At 34.3% G+C, this 25639-nt stretch overlaps 2 protein-coding genes and 1 pseudogene across 2 annotated transcripts; 2 read left to right on the top strand and 1 right to left on the bottom strand.

Moving 5' to 3' along the window:
* Positions 1-416: 416 nt before the first annotated feature.
* On the top strand, positions 417-9652 carry LOC125838203 (F-box/LRR-repeat protein 4). The gene is made up of 8 exons (XM_049517280.1): positions 417-839; positions 3766-4011; positions 4150-4556; positions 4936-5121; positions 6669-6861; positions 7925-8001; positions 8527-8677; positions 9025-9652. The coding sequence occupies exons 1-8, from the start codon at positions 573-575 to the stop codon at positions 9319-9321; spliced, it is 1824 nt and encodes a 607-aa protein (XP_049373237.1). The 5' UTR covers positions 417-572; the 3' UTR covers positions 9322-9652.
* Positions 9653-10790: 1138 nt separating this feature from the next.
* Positions 10791-12122, top strand: LOC125837996 (uncharacterized). Its single transcript, XM_049517056.1, is given in 2 exon segments — positions 10791-10859; positions 10862-12122. Coding segments are annotated over 2 exon segments (915 nt in total). The 3' UTR covers positions 11708-12122.
* Positions 12123-18328: 6206 nt separating this feature from the next.
* On the bottom strand, positions 18329-19338 carry LOC125838224 (S-adenosylmethionine decarboxylase proenzyme 4-like; annotated as a pseudogene).
* Positions 19339-25639: the final 6301 nt, after the last annotated feature.

Below are 25639 nucleotides of genomic sequence, written 5' to 3'. Positions count from 1 at the left end.
ACAACCGCTACAACCTCTGTCACAGCCTCTGCCCTTCGGGTGAGCACTTTGTGCGCACTGGATAAACTCCCACTGTGTAATAGCCTGCAAACCACACAAAGAATGTAAACCGCACTAGGCAAACCCTATGCGACATGCTCAATTTAGAAGGCATTGAGGGAGATCGATTCCAAATCATTTGTGTGAATAACCACCCTCCAAACCAACTGAGACTATTACAAAGTACTATGACATGCACATTTCGGCACTATTTTTATGGTTGATCTCCGATCTCATCTGATAATGCCTCCATATAGTGAATTACAAAGATACCCGTAATATTGCAATAAGTTATCCGAGAAAGAAAAAATTTCCCAAGGCTAAAATGGGAAATGTCTTTTCGCTGATTGATCTATCGTTCCTTGTCAACAACTGACGGGCAAGTTCTACCGACCCGACTCACCTGATACCACATCCATATCTTCACTCATCGAATTTCTCATTTCCTCTCTTTTACGTATCTGAAATCGAGATTCAGCTGCGAATTGTGTATTTATAAGGTCATATAGATCCAGAAGAAGTAGACAAATTCAATGAGAGGGCGTGATTGGATCAATCAAATCCTGCCGGATGAGCTGATTCTCGATATTTTCCGGCATCTGGAATCAAAATCATGCCGTGACGCTTGTGCACTTGTCTGCAAGCGTTGGCTCCGTCTCGAGCGCCTCAGTCGTCTCACTTTACGAATTGGTGCCTCTGGCTGCCCCGACGTGTTTATTAAACTGCTCGCTCGCCGCTTCGTCAATGTCCGGAATGTGTTTGTCGACGAGAGACTATCCATATCTCTCCCGGTTCCACTTGTAAGCCTTTGAATTCACTATGCGACGATTTCATATATTTATTGATTAGCTTGTATGCAACGTCTATATTTTGAGTGTCTAGGTCTCAAATTTAAGATTGGGATGTCTATTGCATTCCAATTGGGAATATTTTGGTCAGAATTCTAATTTTGCACTTAATGATTTGGAATGATTGTTTTTTTTTTGCCTAACAAAGTTATTCGTTTCTGTTGCTCGTGTATATCTTTCGATATATAACTGGTGAAAGACTATGTATTTGTCAATTGAGGATAGGAACTCTAAAATCTAGATCAGGACTTCAAAGTTTACCATCGAATTACGAATTGGTGATCATGATGTTTCATGTTAACCCTCAATTTTTCACCTGAAATAAATCAGATTGACATTTATCTTAGTTAAATCTACTACAATAGCCCACTGGGCGTGATCTTTTTGGGCGGGCCATTATTCACCGAGTTTAGAAGGCTGTGATTGGTCCAAAGAGTGGGTCACAGACGGATTTCTCGGTTATCAAAAAAAAATAAAAAATCTACTACAATAGTCATCCATCTCGTGAGGTGATTAGTGAAGCCGTATAGGGAGAGGAAGAAGGACTCACATATAGTGTTCATTGACCTAGAAAAGGGATATGATATAGTCTCAAGGGAGGTTTTATAGAGATGCTTGGAGGCTAGAGGTGTACCGATGGCATACACTAGGGAGACTACAAATATGTGCGATGGAGCCAAGACCCATGTGAGGACTCAGAGCACTTTTCAGTTGTGTTGGAATTGCATCAGGGATCAACTTTTTAGTCTGTTTCTGTTTTTCTTGTTGATGGATGAATTGACATGTCATATCCAAGGTGAGGTGCCATGGTCTAAGTTATCTGTAGAGGTTTGGAGAAGAACCCTAGAGACTAAAGGGTTTAGGTTGAGCATGACCGACACTCAATACTTAATGATACTGTTAGAATAGGAATAGGTTTATACAATCCTATTAGAATAGGAATAGGAATAGAAATAGGAATAGTAAATAGTATCCTACTTGGTAAAAGATTGTATTCTAGTGTCTATAAATAGAGTCTCAATATAATAATGTAAATGACAACAATGCAATAATATTCTTTTTCAATATTTCTCACATGGTATCAGATCCTCTAAGATCTTAGTAGAAAATCAATGAGCTTCCGCTGCCCGCGGGTGGCACCCATATATGCCACCCGTCTGACCAATGATTATGTTAGCAAAAGTTGGTCATCGTGTATCTTTGTGGTGACTATTTTCTCATATCTAATTTGTGTAGCACCGTGCCATCATTCCGGTGACTACTTTCTTATATTTAATTTGTGTAGCGCTGTGCCATCATTCCAGTGACTACTTTTTCATATATAATTTGTGTAGCACTGTGACATCCGTCCGGTGACTACCTTTTTTTGCAAATCTGTTTTGTGTAGCACCGTGCATCTCTCCCGGACTACTTTTCATATTTAATTTGTGTAGTATCGTGGATTTTTTTCCGAACTATTTTCTCAGAGTTGCATAGCATCATGTGTCTTTTCAGTGACTCCTCAGATTTGATTTGCATAGTTCCATTCATCTTTTCGGTGACTCCTCAAATCTAATTTGCGTAGGGTTGTGCCATCATTCCAACCCTATCCGTATAATTTTTCTTTTTCAGTAGGGTCGCCCATCATTTCGACCCTATCCCTATTATTTCTCTTTTTCTATGGGATCGTTCCATCAATTCGAACTATCCTATCCATATAATTTTATTTATTAAATTGTGACCTCTTTCAGTCATCAAATCTAATACTGCGGCGTATGAGCATTTTCCGACCAAATTTTTCGGTGACTTTCTTGTTTAATGTTGACTCGTCTATTGATTTCAACATGATCGATACATTTTATACTAGATTTTGAGCACTTCCGGCGACCGTTGCATTGTGAAGAAGTATATATGGAGCAACTACCTGATTATGTTGCTCAAGGAGAGTTTAGTAGTCTTGTATGTCGATTGTGTTAGTCACTCTATGGTCTGAAACAGTCTTTGCAAGTTTGGTTGGGAAGTTCAAACCTGTAATTTTATCACTCTGTGTTTTATCGCCATTATGCATCAAATTCAGTATCTCATGAGAAGACCAAGCACATTGAGATTGATTGTCAATTTGTGAAGTCGAGTGATCAACTTGCAAATATCTCACCATGCCCCTCATCGATCCTCGTGTTAATTACATTTGTAACAAGCTAGGTACATGAATTGTATGCACTAGCTTGAGGGGGAGTGTTAGAATAGGAATAGGTTTATACAATCCTATTAGAATAGGAATAGGAATAAAAATAGAAAGAGGAATAGTAAATAGTATCCTACTTGGTAAAGGAGTGTATTCTAGTGTCTATAAATAGGGTCTCAATGTAATAATGTAAACGACAACAATTCAATAATATTCTTTTTCAATATTTCTCATACAATCTCGAATGCGAAAGAACAAAAGAAACCCTATAATCTAAGAACAAGGAAGTAAATGATAGAAAGCTAGACACAAGAATGGAACGAATAGGCAACAATGACTATATTAAAGTCAAAACCTCCTATTAAGAATACCAAACAAGCACCTAAACTATAGAGACACCCTCAAGAGGAATGATCCTCAAGAAAGCAATCCCATCAACATTTTCTAGCACCCGAACAAAAAAAAAGTTTCACATTTAGTGGTAATATAAGTGACTCCAGTATTTGTTAGGTTCACAAGCGAATTTCCTCTGCCTTCTGTTTGTGAGATTTGGGTTATGCTTTTTTCAAGTTTGTGATGCCAAAACAGTATTTTCTAAAGGTTTGTGTGTTATATTATTTGTTAGGCTCACAGGTGAATTTCTGAGCTTGTACCGGGAAGCTACATTCATCTTGAAAGTTTAAACTTATTGTTTCTTTTGTATACCCGTTGCAGGGAAGAAGGCGTGGCACTGATCATTCCGTGATTTCAGCTCTCAAGATCCATTCCCTGGCTGAAACAAATGGCTCGGAAGACAATGAAACAGAATCTTACTGTTTGTCAGATGCTGGGTTGGCTGCTGTTGCTGCTGGCTTCAGTAAGCTTGAAAAGCTGAGCTTAATATGGTGCTCCAATGTGACACATGTGGGGCTGAGGTCTATAGCTGAAAAGTGTATATTTTTGAAGTCTTTGGATTTACAGGTAAATATCTAGTCATTTAAAACTTTGGTTTCCTCATGGTTATTTTATTGATCTGTTTCAAGCTGTTTTGGAATTGAACTATATGATGTGCATGTTATCTAAGGTCTGAGAAGCTTTAGTTTCCTGTACCTCTTAAAGGGCTGTTATGTTGGAGATCAAGGTCTAGCAGCTGTTGGGGAGTTCTCTAAGCAACTTGAAGATTTGAATTTGAGGTTCTGTGAAGGCTTAACTGATGCAGGCTTGATTAAATTGGTAGATGGTTCTGGGAAGACGTTGAAATCTATTAGTTTGGCTGCCTGTGCAAAAGTAACTGACACCTCCTTGGAAGCTGTGGGATCTCATTGTAGATCTTTGGAGTCCTTGTCACTAGACTCAGAGTGTATCCATGATAAAGGTGTACTTGCTGTTGCCCAAGGATGCCCTCAGTTGAAGGTTCTGAAGCTACAATGCGTTAATGTTACAGATGGTGCTCTCCAAGGCGTTGGCACTTGCTGTTTGTCGCTGGAGTTGTTGGCTCTTTACAGTTTCCAAATATTTACGGACAAGTTAGTTGTTTATTCTGGTTGTCTTCCCTATTTGGATTTATTTGTTTTTGACTTACCAGCAGCATGATCGTAACTTCTATATTCATGTAAGCTTTTGTAATGTACATCTACATTTTAGGCATGAATACAATTCCTCTTAACCAATAGCTTTTCCAGTGTTCAGATTACGCAATCTAAATACCTAATCTTTAAATTTTCAACTCCATCTTTGCTAAAAAAAATAATTCCTGAATATAGAGAACAGATAGTAACTTGATTCAAACTGTGTGTTGCTGTCTGTCTTTTTATGGCAATAGTTGCAAGCAAAAATTTAACAAAGGATGTGCTGGGATGATTGGTTTTCACAATCTGACCTATATCTTTATGCATATTTTTTCAGGAGTCTGTATGCTATTGGTAAAGGGTGCAAACGGTTGAAGTCTCTTACCTTGAATGATTGTACTTTCTTAAGTGACAAAGGCTTGGAAGCAGTTGCAGTTGGTTGCACTGGGCTCACGTATCTTGAGATTAATGGCTGCCACAATATAGGGACATATGGACTGGAGTCTATTGCAAGATCTTGCACGTACACTTTTCTCCTCGTGCTTTATTTTGAATTTCTTTTCAACCTTTGTGTTGAATTTTAGTTATTGAAGGCAAAAAGACCTAGTGCTTACTTTTCCCCTTTCTCCTTGTTCTCTGAATTCAAGATAGATTCTTGTAAACTGCTTATATTTTTAAGGTCGTATGCATGAGTGGTTGTGCATTTGGGGAGAGTATTTAGCATGAGAAGCACTTATGTGAGTATCTAGTAAATGTTTAGAATTACATTTAGAGGTTTCAAAAAAAAATAAGCATTAAAAGAAGCAGCTCAAAATTGGTGCTTATAGAACTACTTTTGCACCTAAGATTTTAAGCGCCATGTTAAAGGAAAATATGCTATTCTATCAAATAGAAATGCTTGCTTGAGTTTAATTTGTATAAATTAAACAGAAAAAATGCTTCATAGAACAATTATAGCAGATTATGGAGGGAGTGCTTATATTAGATTTTTAACGTGATTTTCTTTGAACGCATTCTCTAGCAAAGTATTGTACTCCCAAGTTGGACCAAATTGAGTTCTCTGTTATTCCAAAGCTCATGCGACAATCATGTTATTCTATTTCTGTCAGTATTACCTCATGAAACAAAATGCTATACTTTTCCAAACTCCAGGGGATGGTTTCATCCATGTTTACAGCCAGATTTCTGAATCTATTGAGTTAGATAATTAATGCGGAATGCATATAAGTTCCACCACTTTCAAAGAGGCTTACAGTAGGATGTAGGCTGATCTAGTATTAGAATTTGATAGATAGAAGCGTGAAACTACCTTTTAATGTAGGATAATATGTTGAATCAGAATGGTAAATTGCAATTCTCTTATGTTTTATTTTGATTGCAGATTTTAATTTCATCATATATACTTCCTTTGAAAATGATGTTATTTCTTTCATGAAGATGTGGGCAGTAAATTTATGTTTGTGTTCATAGACGATTGGCAGTAATTTCATTGTCTTTAATGAAATCCTGTCTTTTTTCATTGTTTAGTGTCCTCCAATTTCTTTCATCTCTTTTTCTTTAAAAATGAAGACTGAAAACCTAATCTATTAGGACTAGCAAACTGTTGAATGGTAGTTGATTGGTTTCACTGATAGATTGATTACTGCTATTTATGTTATGCTTGGCTCATCTTATTAATACTCCCTCCGTCCCATTTTATGTGAGGTACTTTGACTCGGCACGGAGTTTAAGAAAGAAAGAAAGACTTTTAAAACTTGTGGTCCAAAATGAATGATAGAAATTTGTGTGGCTGTAAATCGTTTCATTAAGGGTAAAATAGACATTTTATAGTCAAATTGTTACTTAATATAGAAATGTGTCATTCTTTTTGGGACTGACTAAAGAGGAAAGTAAACACATAAATTGGGACAGAGGGAGTAATACTTATGAAATTCATGAATTTTATCCATTGCTTGACCTGATAGTTTGTACCCCTCTAAAATTCTGTCCTGGTCCTATCTTGAGTCTTTTGTCCTTCCTTTTTCTAAGAAGTCAAAAGGTCCTAATTTGAGTTTTGGCTTCATAATGTAGGCATCTGTCTGAGTTGGCCTTGCTGTATTGTCAAAGAATTGGTAATTTCGCATTGTCCGAGATTGGCAAAGGATGCAAGTTCTTGCAAGCTTTACATTTGGTAGATTGTGCAAGTATTGGGGACGAAGCCATATGTTCTATAGCCAGAGGATGCTGCAACCTCAAAAGGCTCCACATCCGTCGATGTTATGAGGTGCTTTAATAATTTCTCTCCCTCATTACTTAGGGATTTCTCTCTTGTTCTCTAGTGATGTCAAAGTTACACGATATCTTTACATGCGGAGGTGTTGCATATTACTGGAGGCCTATGCATTTTTTTGATCAGTAAAGATTCAAAGATATCATTAATTACCAGCACCGAGATGGTGCTGCACATGTACTCTAGGGATCCAGAAACATCAGCAGAACTTTTCTAATACATCAGCTGACAAAAGCAAGAGCATTCCTCCAGTTCTAGTGTTTTACTATGTACACAAATCAGATACTAGATACCTGAAGGCACTGAATTAATCTAAGAGACTAACTTCATCTGATATGAATCATTCTCCAAACATAAAACCTCATCCGACATGAATCCAACTTTACAACAATACGAGAGTTAAAGACAAATAGTTGTATTTGATTTTGCTAACAGATTCTGCTTTATTCGTGAAGCACCTTAAGTTCCTTTCCTTCCATATTGCCCCATGTAGTGCACGCTGGTACTGTAGTTCGTACGCTTTTCTGTTTCTTATTGATGCCTATTCCATTCCTACTGAGTGGAAGCTCCCTGGTAGTTCTTGGCATTCTCCACATAAGCTTAGAGATGTGCAGGAACATTACTATAGTTGTGAGAGTAATATGCAATGTAGAAAAATGTGACAGTTGTCTTCCATCTCTTTCTTACAAAGTTAGCACTTGCTGCACAAGTTTATCTTCTTTTTTTAACTAGCCTCATATGCTGCCACGCGAGTCAATCTTCCTTCAACATTTGAAATCTGCTTCCAAGGCCATCTCAGGTTATGTTCACTTCCTGCCCTTTAAGTCCCTTTAATTGAACACATCACTGTTATGTGCCTTCTCTGTAGACTATATTACCATAGCATTCAAGAGACCTGAGTAGTCCATGGGAGGCCTAACAACACTCCTTGTTTCCCCTTTTTCATTCTTTCCGATCTATTGTTAGTGAAATCTGATTTGTGCTGTTCCCTTTGCACTTTATGCCCAAAACTCAATTGTTTTACTTGATAATACTGCTCTTTTCATCTGATTTGAAGGTTGGAAATAAGGGAATTATAGCTGTTGGCGAGAACTGTAAATTTCTTACAGACCTTAGCCTCCGATTCTGCGATAGGTACATGATTTTCTCTTTCTCAACTAATATTGCCTTCTATTTTTTTTTGTTTCTCAATCATCAAGTCTTGGCTGATAAAATTGTCAGACAGTCTCTTCCTTGCTTGCATTACTTCCTTGTATTGTCCTTTAAATTTATACTTGAATGCTCTTTGAGATGAACATTTATCTTTGTGTCTCTTTTCTTTTTTGATATGGGAATTGTTGTGCTCCTTGTGGCGCCTTTGGTGCTGCAAGAGGTCGCTTGTCCATTTGAAGATGAAGATTGCCTAGGCACAATTTTCTCTGCTTCTTTAAAACTTCCTGGCCCATAGTCTGACGGAAAATGTTCTACACTGCGAGATCAACAAAAAATTGTGTCTAGATGGTTATTTGCTTTAGTAACTTCTCCTTTATGCGTATTGTTGATTGCTTATATTTTGCATAGCATATACTTTGAACTGCTTCTTTATCAAAGCTTGCTACTTAACTACCGTATTACTGGTAATTTGGCTCTAAGAAGTCTTAGCCTCTATTTGATTACCAGAGTAGGGGATGAAGCACTTGTGGCTATTGGTGAAGGTTGCTCTCTGCATCATTTAAATGTCAGTGGCTGCCACCAAATTGGGGATGCTGGAATAATTGCCATAGCAAGAGGATGCCCTGAACTCAGTTACTTGGATGTGAGTGTACTCCAGGTGTGTCCACTTATACTTGCTCTTTTTATAGTGGGATACACATTGTATATGATGCATAGACGGTATGAATATGCTTAACATACCAAGGTTATTGGATAATTACATTAAGGTGATTACGTAACAACATTAAGTTATATTAGAACTACTTAGTGTAGGTAGAGCTTAAAATGGTTGCTTCCTCCTGAATCCTCCGGTTAACAAGTGCATTAGGAACCCCATATTATAAAGTCCCATATGCAACACACACACACACGTATTGCTCCCATATACAAGATGTTTGATAGACCAAAAAATTGTACTTTTTATCTCCATTTCGCACTGAATACTAGCGCATCAATTTTTGACAGGATTTGGGCGATATGGCCATGGTGGAGCTAGGTGAAGGATGTCCCTTGCTGAGGGATATTGTGTTGTCTCACTGTCGTCAAATAACAGATGTAGGTTTAAGTTATATTGCTAATAGGTGTACCTTGTTGGAAACTAGCCACATGGTCTATTGCCCTGGTATCACCGCTGCTGGAGTAGCCACGGTGATTACGAGCTGCACAAATATAAAGAAAGTTCTTGTAGAGAAGTGGAAAGTGAGTCCAAGAACCAAAAGGAGAGCAGGATCCATCATCTCCTATCTCTGTGTTGATCTGTAGATCTTTGTACACGTATTAGTGTAATCTATTCCTTGCAGCCTCCAATCGAAAGCAGCAAGGGTAAAACAGACTGTCGTTGTGGATAGCCAGTTTAAGTTGCAAATTACCCCGACATAGAAAGAGGGGTGTCGTGAGAGCTTGTGTTGCACTTTTCTTTTATCTGCTATGTTCTTTCAGTGTTTTGTTTTTTGTCCAAATCTCACAGTAATTTACTAGTAGATCGACTTCATTTTAGAAGGTGGGGTGTCTTGTTTCCCTCCCGATGTGTAGGAATATGCTCGTTGATCGTCTTTATTGGGGAAAGATAGCAAATAACCAGTTCTTTTACCATCAGTTAAAGCTTTAGCCAGCATTTCAGAATTATTCAAAGTTTCAAGTGCTTTTTAAGGCGGAAATAAAATTTGGACAAAAACTTTAGCGAATGTTGGAGATTATAACTTTTGAAAGAAAAATTTCAAGATGATGTCTGAGTTCAAATTTGAAATATCTTTACATGTGAACGCTTTCGTCTATGTCATCCGTTTATATTATAGGAAGAAGGTGAATATCTATGTATGTTCACCAATTGTATTCCTTGCCAAAACAATAAAAAGGCTCATATTTGCCAGTTGCCCCTAAAAATGTTCATATTTATCTTCAGTTATATCTTTTGGTCATATGTACTCGTATTTTTGGGGTCATATTTGTCCTCGTAATTATATGTTGTCCAAATATACATTTTGTAACACAAAGATATAAATAACGTATAGCGGTAAAGTTGACAATTTTTGGTAAATACAAGGAATATTTTATTTTTTTCTTAGCTACAGGAAATATTCTTTCACTCTCAACACATTTTTACACACAATTACTGAGATGACACTCAAAATTATTGAAATGACTACTCAAATGGTATAAGATAGTTAAACTTCAACTATAGAGAAGAAAAACAAGATTAATCTTGAAATGTATATTAATAATATTATAAGAGTCGGATTAAAAAGTAAAGTGTGCCACATAATTTGAAATGGAGCACGTACTTACATACTAATTTCTCTGTCCCCATTATTTATTTTATTTTCTAAATCTAATTATCTCAATTTATCTGTATTAATTTTTTTAATCTATTTAAAAATGAAATCTCTCTTTTTTTTGACAATTTTTTAATTTTGACTTTCCAAAATCATGAAATTAAATGACATTTTAGTACATTCTTCCCATATTTAATTTACAATCAGAAAATTCAACACTTTATATACTTTTTAAAACTTCATGTCATGTTGTTGTTTGGTGTGAGGTATAAAATATAATAATAGCAAAATGCAAGATTATTTAATTCTGTGTTTGATTGAAGATTTTAAATAGTAGGTGAATTATTAATCCCACTATTCATATTATAGTGATATGGTAAAACTAATGGCGGAATAGCTTATCTCGATAATTGATCGTGAGATAACTTGATGTTTCTAACCAAAGGAATGTTTAGTTTGATGGAGCTCCATTTCAGCGGGGCTTCTTTAACGCAACCCGACAGGACTCTATTTGGAAGACCCAAGAGAAGGCACTTCCCTTTTCCACCCGAGAAATGTCAAAATTGATAGCATCCTCCTTCCTTGTATCTCTATTATTCCTACTTCAATTTTCTTCTCCAGTATTCTCTATCAGGAAGGATGTTAGTCTTCAAAGCACATCTACCTGTAGAACTACCGTTCAAGGAAGATATTTGATTGCCGATGATATGGGTCAAGTCTGTGATGCACTCTCCATTGATCCCCATTCTCGCTGCTGCCGTGGGAAATCAGAGCGATTCTCTTGTAATGGTTGCAATCTCGTTTTACAATGTTGCAATTCCTATGAATTTTGTGTTTCTTGCTGTTTGAATCCGTCCAGGACACAAAAGGATCTGGCTGTTAATGTGAAGATATCTAAGCCGATAACAGCAGGGATGTATTCGAGTATTTTTGATTTTTGTACGGGAAGATGTCGTCATAATTCGGAAAGTGTGGTTCATGAAAATGCTTATCTTAGTGAATTTCATCATTGTTTCTCTATACCGTCTTATTCTTCTTCTGGCGGTGCTTCTGGTGTACAAACTGAAGTGAGGTTGGCTGGTATAAATGTTGTGATAGGAAAACAAGGTGAATCGTGTGATTCGGTATGTAAATCAAGTGGTCAGTCTTGTGTTCCTAATAAATTTGTGTTGCTCAATCAATGTGAAACGATGCATAAGTACTTGAGCTGTAAAGGTGGATGTTTGGCAAGTGTTGGAGCTGATCAGCCTGCTGAAGTAGTTGATGATGCTCCCAGAGATCTGAACCCTGGAGCCTGCTTGTACACCTCGCAAGCATCAGTGCTATCTTGTGATGGTTCACATCAGCATACCAAGAGGCTGTGCCCCTGCGCATAGTGTGGTGAATTTCCCTCTTCCAGTTTTTTCAATTTATGTGTCTTACTGTTGTTTCAGTCTGTTTCGAAGACGATGTCACTTTATATATTTAGTAATTCTTTAACTCCAGCGTCCAACACAATATATTTAAGACCACAAGGTTCAAAAGTATTAGTTAGTTTTTGATAATTTTGTACCAGTCAAACTAAGACACATATAATTCCTTAGGTTTATGAGAAATTAGTGAGGAATCTCATTATAGATTGTTGGATTTCCTTATCATTAGACTCAGAGTTTATCCATGACTAAGGTGAACTAAGGACGGTGTACTTACTGTTGCCCTCAGTTAAGTTTCTGAAGCTACAATTTCAGATGATTCTCTGCAAGGCGTTGGCTATTTACAGTTTCAAATATTTATGGACAAGTTAGTTGTTTATTCTAGTTTTCTTCCATATTTGGATTTATTTATTTTTACTTACCAGCAGCTTATATATCTTAACATTTACAAGCTTGGGGATGATCGTAACTTCTACTTTCATGTAAGCTTTTGTAATGTACATCTACATTTGTGAGGCCCCCTCCTTCCTTCCATATTGTCCACCAAATGCATGTTGGAGTTGTAGTTCCAAGTTTGTGCCCCTTTCTGTTTCTTACTGATGCCTCTTCCATTCCAACTGAGTGGAAACTCCTGGAAGTCCTTTCTTTTAGGAGATTATTGAATGATTGGGAGGTAGTAAGAGTTACAGAGTTCTTCAAGGGTACAACTGATGATGAAGATTTCATGTTTTGGAATAATTATGTAAGAAGGGATACACAGTTAATTCAGCATACAACATATTAAGCTCTACTGAGCAATAAAATACATGCTGGCCTTGCAAGAACATTTGGAGAGTCAAAGTTCCTTTCAAAGTGATATGTTTCTCCTGAATGGTCAGAAAACGTGCTTAACTTGTGGAAATCTGTAAAGAAGGGGAATCTAGTTAAGCTCAAGATGCTTCCTATGTCAAGAGAATGTAGAAAATAGTAGCCCTTTACTTTTGCACTGTGAAAGTGACTGACAGTTGTGGCAGATCTTTTTGAGTATGACTGGCCTGAAATGGGTCATGCCATAGTCTGCACGTGAAGCTGTGCCGGAGCAATGTGGAGGGGGGGGGGGGATAAAGGCAGAAGAAGTGATGGAAATCGATCCCAGCTTGTATATGGTAGATGTTTTGAAAACAGGAGCAGATCTATATAGAGAATTAAGATGTATTATATTCAGTCTTTGTATTTTTGGTGTAAAGCAAACTATGTAGAGAATACTGAATCATTACTAGAGTTTGTAGAATCATTGTAGCAATCTTGTAAACTTGTAAGCAGAACAAGTTTTTTTACTTATTTTAACTGTAAATATGGTTCCCAGCTTTTCCTTAATGCTGATGAATACAATACCATTTTCTCAAATAAAAAAAAAACTGGAAGTTCCTGGCGCTGTCCACTTCGGCTTAAAGAACATTACCATAGCTGTAGGGGTACTATTGCAGTGTAGAAAAATGTAACAGTTGTTTTCCATCTCTCTCTCAAAGGTAGCACCTGTTGCACAAGTTTATCTTTAGTTTTAACTAGTCGCATGTGCTGCCACTCAAGTCAATCAACATTGAGAGGAACATGTGAAATCTGCTTCCGAGTCCATCTCAAGCTATGTTTGATTCCTGCCTGTCGGATCCTTCAAAAAAAGTGTATATTTTTGGAGGTTCTGACACGGTGCGGCAGTATTTTTGGAGAGTTCGAGCAACATTGCCTGTAAATGTATTTTCTATGCCATTCTCTTCTTCTGAATAACAGACCTGCAACAGCTCCATATTGACCTTATAACTGGTATGATTAACTGAACACATCGCTGTTATCCTCTCCTCTCTTTAGGTTGTTATCATAGCATTCAAGAGACTTGAGTTAGTCCATGTTTAGCATATTCTTTCCCCTATATTCCTTCTTTCCAATCAATAAAAATATCATAACTGACTAGAAGTATTTTTTTGTGAAATGTGTTCTTCCTCGTCTCTGTCTCTGTCTCTCTCTGTTTAGAATCCTTAAGAAACTAGAGAGCTCTCGTTGACTGTTGGGTAACATTTGTAGAAAACCATATTCTTGTGTAGGTTCTCTCCTTTCTGGTATACGGCTTGTATATAGGAGTTTTTCCACAGTGATAAAATAGTTTACTTTATAAAAAAGAAGAAACACTCATGTTGACTACTCTAAAAAAAAAAAAAAAGTACTGACTGGATTGTAATTAAAGTGGAAGGTGACTTGATATTTCTTGGTGCTAGACATGATTTCTGAGTGGAAGATATAGAAGAAAACCGCGGAGGAATGAACCGGAAATAGGGGCTGATTTGTACATCGAGCATTTTTTGATTGGAAGTAGTAAACCAGGCTTCTGTTTCTTAACTATCTTTCAGAAGAAAATAGAAGCACTTGAATCAGAGAGAGAAACCCCAGCCATACATACACAAAGAATAAAAGAGGATGATAGTTAAGAGATGATGAAGAATGCAGAAACAGTTTTACGGAGAAAGACTGAAAAGAAAGTAATATGAACATTTCATATTTTTCTTAGTGGATGTCTTTGTTGCTCTGTAGATGTGTTTGTTGGTTTCAACTTTCAACTAGTTCTTGATGCTATTGTTTTCTTTGAGAACAATTTTTATCAGTAATGTTGTTTCAAACATTTCAATGTTTATGCTTAATGAATTTAAAATTTCTGAGTTTGGAGTTGCAGATCATTTTTAAAAAAAAGGGTTGCAGATCAAAGAATTGAAATTCAGGCTTTAGAGTTTAATCTAACATCTATCCTTTATATTTTGGGTTAACGATGTCGTTCAGTTATTTTACTGCTTGTAATTTCCCCATCAGATGGTGAATCTTTTAGACAGGCTTTATTGTGATAACCTTTTTTGGATAACCACTTCCGCTGTGGAATGGGGTTTCTTGAAGAGGCGGATACGATGTGGAAATCAGTTTTTCTTTCAGCAGCTGTTAATTGTCCCTAAATGATGTAATTTCTTTTGTTAGTGATATCTGGCTTGTGCTGTATCCATTGCACTTTATGTCCAAAAACTAAGTTGTTTTATTTGATTCTGCTAGTCTTTTCATCTAATTCAATAGCGTTTGAAATAAGGAAATTATAGCATTTGGTATGAAGTTGACCGATCCCTGGAACCACATTTGTTATACGTATATGTGGATAAATAGATAGCAATTCTTCCTCTCGATGATGAGGGACGGACAGAGAATCTGCTATCATCGGAATATCCGCTTCAGAATGTGATATCGAGGTTCAGATTATTTGGAATATAGGTCGATCTTAGGGGAGAACATTCGAATGGTTGAATTGATGACTTGTTTAGATCTCTTCGACTGGAACCTAAAGGATACTTTGATGCTCTAAATATCTTACAGACCTCAGACTTTGATTCTTTTTGATAGGTACATAATTTTCTCTTTCTCACTAACATAACCTTATATTAAATTTGCTTTTCAATCGTCAAGTTTTGTGCTGATAAAGCTGTCAGACAGCCTCTTCCTTTCTTGCATTACTTTCTTCTTCTGTTGTTTTATAGATTTATATGTGAATTCTCTTTGAGATGTGTGCTCCTTTTGGAGCCTCTGGTAGTGTAAGAGGTGGCTTGTTTATAAGAGGATGAAGATTGTCTAGGCATAATATTCATCTGCTGCTTTAATGCTCCTGTCCCCGACTCCAATGAAAAATGTTCTACACTGCAGCAAGAAAATATATGTAGTTGGTTCCTTGCTTTAACAATTTTTTTATTTCTTTCTTGGAGCAACTTTTCTTTTTATGTGTAATGTTGACGGCAGATACCTTGAACTGTTTTTTTATTTAAAGCTTGCTACTTAGGTACCGCTTTATTGGGTCTAAAGAAATCATTAAGCTCTATTTTATTTGCCAGAGTAGGGGATGATGAAGATTGCTCTCTGCATCATTTGAATGTCAGTGGCTGCCACCAAATTGGGGCTGCCCTGAATTCAGTTGCTTGGATGTGAGTGTTCTCCAGGTATGTCCACTTATACTTGCTCTTCTACCGTCTGATAAACATTGCATTGATGCAATGCCTGTGCACGTAAGCTAAACATATCTAAGTTCATTAGGCAATTACATAAATTGATTAGGTAACAACTTTAGTTTCATTACAACTATAGTACTTAATTAATATAAGCTTAAATTGGTTGATTCCTTACGAATACCAGCAGTTGATAAGTGGATCAGGAATCTTTATATAACACATGCAAATATTGCTTCCTTTTAAAAGAATTGTGTTTTAATCTTCATTCAGCACTGAACACTACTACCTATATTTCGATAGGATTTGGGGGATATGGCCTTGGTGGAACTAGGTGAAGGTATGTCCCTTGATGATGGATACTGTGATGTTGCTCTGTCGTCAAATAACAAATGAGTTTAAGTTATTATGTGAACAAGTGTACCTTGTTAGAAACTTGTCACCCGGTCTATTTCCCTGATGTTAATGCTACTGGAATAGCCATGGTGATAGCGAGCTTCACAAATATATACAAGGTTCTTGTAGAGAAGTGGAAAGTGAGTCCAAGGACCAAAAAGAGAGAAGGATCCATCATCAATCATCTCCTATTACTATTACTACTTTTATTTATAAGAGTCTAGAAGCAGGCAGCACTTGCTCAACATGCCTGCTTCTTTATAAGGGCTATTTTAGGTACTCAATAATTATAATGCCTCATAAATATTGTACCAAGTTGCTTTAGAAGCATACATATTTATTTTTTCCCAATAAAACCAGCTTGTTTGGGTCTAATTACATATTCACCCAGCAAAAGAATGCAGCTTTTTTTTTTACCGTGGGTCCCCATTGCCACATAATTGACATACCTTGGTTTTCTTTTCCATTTAAAACCTTAAAATAGCAAGTTTAAATATATTAAATAAATAATTTTTATTTTGTCTAAATAATAAATCTCAAGTTTTAATTTGTCTAATTTTAACTTCATAAAATTTAAAAAGTAAATAATATTTTTAACTTTGTGATCTTAAGTTAAAATAAATATGTATCAAAATATTTTTTAATTTTGTGATCTTAAAATTATATACAAAAATTAAAATTAAAGAGTCAAAAATTAATGTTTAATTTTTATATTTAGTGTGACCTTAAAATCACGTGAAAAGTTAAAATTAAAAATAAATAATAATAAAAAGAGAGATATTTTTTTATATGTTTAAATCATTCAACTTTTCATGTGAACGACTTGAAATATTAATTACTCTATTAAGGAGTAATATTTTCTCTACAAAACATAATAGAGGTAAAAATAGTGAACTAGAGTTATAATATACTATTTTTTTAGCTGCTTCTAACTTAGGGCATTTATATAATTTTTTGTTTTCTGTTGGATATTTAAAAATTACGTGATATTTTTAATAAATCATGATAATTAAATAATTAAAATATTTAAATTATAAAACAAATAAAGAATTCAATTGTCTCTCAAAATTATAGCGGTGCTACATAAATAGGACAGAAGAAATAACATATATTATTTGAAAATGACGTAAAAATATGATAAATCACAATAATTAACAATTTGAAATATTTGAAAGATATATAAAAATTTGGTTAATCTTGAAATTCTATTTGTGCAATGTAAATTGGGACATAAGAAGTAATTATTTGAAAATTATATAAAAAATTCTATAAATCACTATAATTAAAAACTTAAAATATTTAAAACCCATATAAAAATTTAGATAATTCTTTAAATTCCAACTATATCACATAAATTAAAATCGAAGGAGTAACATATATTGGGTCCGTGCTGGCACGGGCTCCCTTATCTAGTCTCTGTATAGAACTGTACAGACTATTGTGTTGGATAGCCCGTTTAAGATGAAAAATTATCTGCCATAGAACAGTCCTAGTGTTGTGTAGGTTCATACAATTTGACCCACTCATGAAGATGATGAATGTCACCGGATTGTGGTAGTGGTAGTGGAACTATTTCACCCTTAACCACAGGTCTCAGGTTCGAGCCCTGGGTAGCCTCAAATGGGCTTTGCAGTGCGCAATCCGGATTTAGTCAAAGCTCCAATGCGGGCTCCGGAGATTGGGTGGAAAACCAAAAAAAAAAGAAGATAATGAATGTCTGAACGTAATCGTAGCTAAGTAGTAGTGGTGTCATTAGAAGCACGCTTAGGCATGGGAAGGTAGCCCCATGCATTTTTATATTTCTATTACCTCATCAATACGTACCTCTTCCTCTCTCTTTTCAATTTAAAATAAAATAGATGAGATTGAAAAAATGAAAACTTTACTAGAGTTTAAATAAAACAGAAACATGACTATATATATAAACGAGAAGATAAAGGTTCAAAATTTTCTCTAGGAGTGACAAACATAAGTGGTGTATACATATATGCATTATCATAATATATCAACTCACCTTAAATTTTTCAAACTAAACTCTAAATAATTATTAACATTAAATAAATAAGACAAGTAAAAATAGTAGTCCTTTACTTCCGCCATATATTTTTTCAAACCTTTTCCCCCCGCTCACACCACTTTAAGATTATACGAATTTAGAATTTAAACTCGATATATTAAGCATGACAATTCACCTATTTCCCGTCAACATAAAAGTTTGAAACACAACAGTTCCGGCAGCTGGGAATTCATCAATGGTGCAACTCCGCCGTTTCATCCCTAGTGGCTCGACGGCTTTAACAATTCTGGTACAAATCTCGCTGCTGCTGCTCGAACACGTAGTGGACACTGACATCGTCCCCGGTCGGAAAACCTGAACCACCTTCTTCAAAATCCTACCAATGTCGTCCTCATCATAAATTGATCCCACACACTCATAACTGGCGTAACTAAAACCATCTTCCGGCGTCACATGAATGGTAGAGTAACGATCTCCGTCAATCCCATTCATGGAGTATCCACAAGGATCAAAAGCAAATTCACAAATCAAAGCACTCGGAATGATTTCTCCTATTCCGGTCACCTCTGTCATCTGTTTTCCGGTTGTATCTGGATTCTTAAAAAACTTCCGGGCAAGTACCCGGTCGAGATCCGTCATACAAATTTCCACTGTATACCGATCGTTGGGAATTGGAATTGGGTAAAACTTATCACAAGCACAGAAAACATGCCATGAATGTGAAGTGAATTTCGAAGGCATAACAGAGGCATTTCTGTAGCAAAGATGATTAGGTAATTGATCCTGCAAATAAGAGATTCTTCTTTGAAACTTGTGTGTGGGTACGGTTGTGCTTTCGGGAAAATGTAATTTCCTCGAGTGTACATACACTCTGTTATTATAAGTCCCATTTGGCACGCGAAATGGATGAACGGACGGATCGATTTCAGCAACTGGGTGGTTCCACAAGTTTTGATGATTATTTTGGTAGGATATACAAAGAGGCTTGATTCTGATAGTACATAAGAATCAAAATATTGATTCGAAACAGCTGACACTACTGTGCACTGCACAGCATGTAGTACTTGCTCCAAGTAATCAAAATCTAGTTGCCGGAAACCTCCCATTTCGATCGCAGGATCGTCGCCAGAGAAGTGTAGCTCAAGTCTCTTCTCAAATCCTTCAAATCCAGAAGCAGCCATTGATGGAATTAAACTTCCAACCAACTAAAATTAATCTAAATGATTTTGGCTAGAAAACAGGGGATTAGTAGTGATTTTTTTTTTGTAGAAATGCTGCTATACTTTTTATTTTTTTTGAGTAGGAAGTGAAGATGACAAAAACTGGAACAGGGAAGTAAGTATATATATAGGTGAAGAAGATTGTGTGTGGGGGTGGGGGAGATTGAGATGGGGCCATGCACCACGATCAGACTGCTCCATCTTTAATTAGAGGTTTCGAGTTTGAGCCTTTGGTATGAAAAAAATCCTACTAGAAGATTCACTCCCATCAGGGCTGGCTCTATGTATATTTTAATAAGGCATTGGCCTTAGGCCCCCAATTTCAGGGGCTTCAATTTTTACCAAGAATAAATTATGTGTTAATTTTTATAAAAAAAATATTGATTATTTACGATAAAAAGTAGTATATATTTAAAATTATTATTTTATTCTCTTCAACCCCATTCAAATAGAAGAAATCAAGAAAATATTGTTTTATTTTCTTCCACTCTCTACTAATACTCACATTATTTTCTTTTTAACTCCTTTTACACTCTCTTCTTTAAATTGTTGATAAGTTAGAGTAATATTCTGTCAAAAACATCAATTAATAGTCGAAAAGTATTGAACAAATTGAATTGTAAATTCTTTTTCCATTTCTTCTTAGATTTTCAAGCATTACAACAACCATAGTAAAATGTGGGGTAACCAAATTATCAACTTCATCAAAGCTATGGTTCTAACTCTTATATTTATTTGAAATCTGTCAACTTATTACTTGTAGAACTATGTTAACAATTCATAAAATGATTGCCCAAGTAAAATAATATTTTTCAACGTTGAATTAATAAAATCTTATTTAAAACTAATAATTGAAAAAGAAATCGAATAAATCATTTATATATAAAAAAAATATTAAGTAATACTTTGCACTTAAAAATGTAAGAAAAATAAATTTTAAATAAATGCATGTGAAGTTTATTTAGATTTTAGGTCTCTAATTAAGATTTCGCTTTAGGCCTTCGATTACGTTGAGCCGCCCCTGACTCCCATAATGGGTTCTACCGTGTACGATTTAAATTTAGTCGAAGCTTCAACGTGGACTCTGAATACGGAGTGAAAAAGAACAAGGAGAGATGGAGGGCATGGTGATGAGGCAACCAAGAATAATGATCTTAAGCCAAAAAAATGAATACAAGATGATGGTTATTTTTTGCGTGAGCGATCTTTTTTCAGACAACATGAATCCATATTTTTCTTGTTCCTCTCTCATATCTTGCGTTCAATTTTTTTCTTTTTGAAAGTACCTCATCTGTTGTCATGCAGTTCGCGTCGCAATTAAAAATAAAATAAAATTATTTCTTAGTGCTAAAACTTCAAATATTTGATTAAAGTGAAGAAATTTACTCATCCAACAATAACCCTAAGTAACATTTTAATTCAATTTTATTACTTAGGTACATTTCCATCTCTCAACTTTTCCTTTCCCGACAAACTATTTGGTAATAAGGTTTTGATTAGATATTAGAGAAGATTTTGATTTTGATTGCTTTCCTAAAAAAAACAAATACTTCATGTGACGATGTGGTATGTAGTGGAATTTCACTAGATATGTTGTTCTATTTGTTGATGAGGAACAATTGGAATTTTTTTTACATTCTGTGAATTTGGACACAAAAGCTTTAAGTTTCTTGAAATAGATTCTATATATTTGAAAATCACATAAAAAGTAATATATCACAACAATTAACAACTTAAATATATCTAAGTAAAGGCATATGTAAAAAAAATCCGTTTTAAAAGGTTTTAGTTGCCTCTCAAAATTCCAATCATACTACATAAATTGAGACAAAGAGAGTAATATTTTACTAAATATTATTATTTCATTCATCTCAACTTAGTTTTTGGCAATATTTTCTTTATAATTCATTCTAAAAAAACGTTGATAACTTTCTAAATTTAAAAAGTAAAAACAAACTTTTCATATAACCCTTTACGAGAAGCTTATACAGCTAAAAAAAATATTCAACAAACCTAAGATCACAAATTTTAAAAATCATATACTCGAAAAAGTAAAAAGATCAATTACGATGAATCAACGTTCCACCTATAATTCAAACAATTTATATTAGAATAGGTTCATATACTATGTCACAATATTATAAATATAATCTTTCGGAGTACAAATAGAAAGACAATTGTTCACAAGTCAAAATACCGCAACTGTTGTACTTCACCCCTGCATTAAAATGAAAATGACTAGTATAGCATTATTAACTATTCTTTAAAGATAAATAATTTTTTTTAAAACGTACATGATGATATATATCTTCAAAAAGTAAAATTAGAGGGGATTTGGTTATATCTAACATATGGCAGTATAATAAATAAATATATTTGGATATGGTTGACAATTATAGAGAGACCAAGGTACACTCGTAAATCACGTGGTGTCTTAGAAGAGAGGGACACAATTATAAAAAAAAAGTGCTTGAATATGTGACAACAATTATTGGATATATTAAGCTATGCCAAGGCATGCAAAGCCTTATATATTAGATGTTCTCAGGTGGACACACGCAATTAACTTGGGTTCGGAGAATTCAGTAGCTTATCTTTAGATGTTATATTTGTATTAGAAAATTAAATAAATATATATGTATATTAACTTGTGAAGTCCCTAATAAAATTAATTGACGACTCAATAATAAGAAAGGGATAATGTAAATGTTTTCGACACTAATGTTCTGGATTCAAAACTATTTTCTCTTCTATTCTAAAATTTAGAACCCCATGCTCTGCCTCTAGTTTCTCCTTTCATATTTAATATCTTCTTTTTGTAGTACTATCATTTACAATTTGTCTTTTCTTGAATAACCATAATTAAAAAAATTGTTCTTTACCAATTCAATTTTTTTATATAATCAGATCATTTTAAAAATAACTATAAATAGTTATTATATTACTAGAGTAATTTGCTATTTGCTTGTATTTTGTGATTTATAACTTACATCTTATCCTATATTAATTTACACCCTAATCTCTTTCCTTCATTATAAAACCATAAAAAGATGCTTTTTCTAACAATATACAAATTAAAGGGCATGGTGGGTGGCATATACCCATATAATAGTGACCACATCCAGCCACTATGTTGTGCATGCGCACCAACAAACCTCCCTTACAAGTCTCATACATCTACACGTATTACCCATCACCCACAACACACTATAATATATACTTAGCTTATCTTCCACCAAAAAGTAAAGTATTAATTAAAGAAAGAAACTCCTCTATATATCTCTTCCAGAAAATTAGAAACCTTTTTTTTCTATTTATTGTTTTATAATTATACTAAATTTAATTAAAGACAGTGTAGGTTTTTAAAAAAAATTTAAATGGAGATGTCTAGATGTCTTTGTGCAGAGATGTGAGAGGTTGGTCATTGATGGTTTTAGGAGAAGTAGAGATAGATCAAACTTGGGAGAGGTAATTAGATATGCAGTTTCAGCTTATCAAGGACATGATTTTAGATAGAATGTTGTAGAGAACAGATTATAGTAGAATGTTGTAAATAGAATGTGTTATGTCTTGTTATTTGTCCATATTGATTATATTGCTTCGGTAGTTTCTTGTCTGTCGATTTATGTTATGTGTTGTTGCTTGTAATTTGACTATCATTACCTCCATTGCTTTTTTTCTTTTGGACTTCTTTTGATAAAAAATTTTAAGCCAATAATTTATCGAAAATAGTCTCTGTACGTTATTGTTATTCTAGTATATAGGTTCTTTTTAGGTACATATATACCTGAGAGGAAAAAATAAATGCGACACAGATTGTGCATTGTACCACGTAAACGAGACATCATCTTGACTCTAGTATATGTGTGTCGACACACTACATAGCCCACCAATGGTCATATATAGGGAACCTTTAATACTACAAAGTGCATGTTTGTTTGACCATAATCGGAGGCGAAATTAGAATTTTTATTTTATAAATTCTAAATTTTATAACGGCAATTTTAAATACTCGTTCAATAATAGTTGTTTATTATATTATTTTGAGATGTCTAACAATTTAATATAAATACATTATTTGAGTAAAAATTATTAAGTTCGATTAAATTCATACATGGACTTCTAGCTTAAATGGATAAGGAGACAATTACATGAGTTTTGGAGATCGAAAGTTACTTTAGCTGCCGTATGTAATGAATTCCCCCTGTCCAACAATATTTGTCTATTATTGACTTTGCACATTATTTAAGAAATTATAAATAGAAAGGTAATTTTACTATATCACCCTTTGAATATAATAAATACAGTGTTTTGAAAAATGTAATAGGGAAATGACTATAACTGGTGATAAGGATAAATTATGAATTAAATGTAAAATTATCCATTGATTTTATAAAGTAGACAAATATTATAGTGGACAACTGTTGTTGAATGATCGGACGGAGGGAGTAATTGCTGCATGCGCAAATTTTCCCACATTTATGTATAACAAATATTCATATTTGACATAAGATTATATTAAAAAAAAAAACAATTGGGTCATTTTTTATATTCAAGCACTATATTCAAATATAGAAGGAGCAAGCATCAGCATTTTATGAGTACTACCGTTCCATGCGCGCATATTTTGTGCAGTGGTGCCCACACTCTTTCGATTGGCATGTGCAAATAAGATTAATTTATTTTCTTAATTAAATTAACTAATCTAATTAAAATTCAAAATGAAAACTACGTAAACATGATTAAGTGATAATTATGTTTATGAAAAACTAAATCTCATATTTATTGATTTAGAGTACGTTTGATTTGACTGAATTTAAGTGGTAAAAGAATACTTTTTAAGTGTTTGAGCTACCTAAATATATTATTTGTTGGAATAAAACTATTTGACATGAAAATAATCCCGTTGATGTATTTGGTAAAAAAATATTAAGTGTTAAAATGACTCAAATATATTTAATACTAAAAATGAGCATGTTATTGTCATATTTTAAAATTTAAATCAACTCAAACACGAATTAATTTGTGCACGTTTCAATTTAGAATTGATTGTATTAGATTATTTTTGTTAAACATGAATTATTTATTGAAAGAACATATAATTAATAATATTTTGATTAAAGTTAATATATTCCTCCATATATAGTTTAATTTCCATTTCCGTTCTGATTTAGTATGATAATTTTGAAGTATATTGTGTGAAACGAAATAGTAGTGTAATCTATGCCTAGTTAGTTTATTTTGATAACACAAAATTTAAAAGTTTAAATCTCGAGAATTTAATTATGTCACGTAAATTGAAATGAGAGGAAAGTGTAATTGAATTGACATGCATTCACAGTGGTGTAGCTACATGGTTGTCAGGGTGTCCAATGCACACCCTTCGTTGAAAAAGATATCGTATATACAAGTAAAATGATATACGAAATTATTAAATAACATATATAGAACAACCTTAACATAATAATTTGTTGTAGCTTCGTAATTTCATATGCTTGGAATGAAGCCGTGATCGTGTATTTGAATCTCAATTGTTATGCATATTGTCATGCTAGACACTATTGGGAACCAGATGCAAAATTTTAGGAGTTTGAATTACACAATTGACACATCATTAAAAGTAGACTCTATCCCCATAACTTTTCTATATAACGATATATTGATATGATTGTTAGAAACGTGGTAGATTTATCGAAGCAGGCAAAGACATGTTTTGACCTTTCAAGTAGTATTGATATTATATTGTCCTTAATTTACAAGTACAATTTTATTTCTTCATTGTCCCCATAGACATGCAAACAACATCATACTCTTTGGGTCGTTTGGTGGTATTAAAGAAAATAGTATACTCCATGTATTTAATTGTAATATTATGTAATTCCTTATTTGATAGTATTATCAGGCTATTTATATATTTTGTTTGTCTTTCGAAAACAATATCTTTACTTTTATGAGGTAATGATAAAATCTGTGTACGGGAGTAGATTGTTCGATAGCTTACCCACGAAGATGGATTTTATTCTGGTCGGCCACCATAGTACTAAGACTGAAAGCCTGCTAGGCAGTCTACACAGAAGGGAAGTCACCAAACGTGGGAAAGAGTACCTTTTTCTTACTCGAAGGAATCGCTACCATAGGATTTAAGACAAGGATGCCTTATTGTTTGGACTTTCATTAAGGATAGACCTAGGATTGAAAGAGTCGTATTCAAGATTTTGAGATGATAGGTGCACTATTACAAAAAGATTGATCTAAGATAAAT

This window comes from Solanum verrucosum, unplaced genomic scaffold, assembly GCF_900185275.1.
Source record: "Solanum verrucosum unplaced genomic scaffold, falcon-dt-bn FXZP01000079.1, whole genome shotgun sequence".
Lineage (NCBI taxonomy): Eukaryota > Viridiplantae > Streptophyta > Magnoliopsida > Solanales > Solanaceae > Solanum > Solanum verrucosum.
This window is presented reverse-complemented; position numbering and strand designations above follow the sequence as displayed.

What these genes read in the sequence shown, in the direction of transcription:
- LOC125838203 (XM_049517280.1), top strand. Translation starts at nt 573, where the DNA reads ATGAGAGGGCGTGATTGGATCAATCAAATCCTGCCGGATGAGCTGATT. An exon ending in TTCCAAATATTTACGGACAA is followed by an intron (nt 4,557 to 4,935) that starts GTTAGTTGTTTA and finishes ATATTTTTTCAG; the next exon opens with GAGTCTGTATGCTATTGGTA. An exon ending in TCTATTGCAAGATCTTGCAC is followed by an intron (nt 5,122 to 6,668) that starts GTACACTTTTCT and finishes TTCATAATGTAG; the next exon opens with GCATCTGTCTGAGTTGGCCT.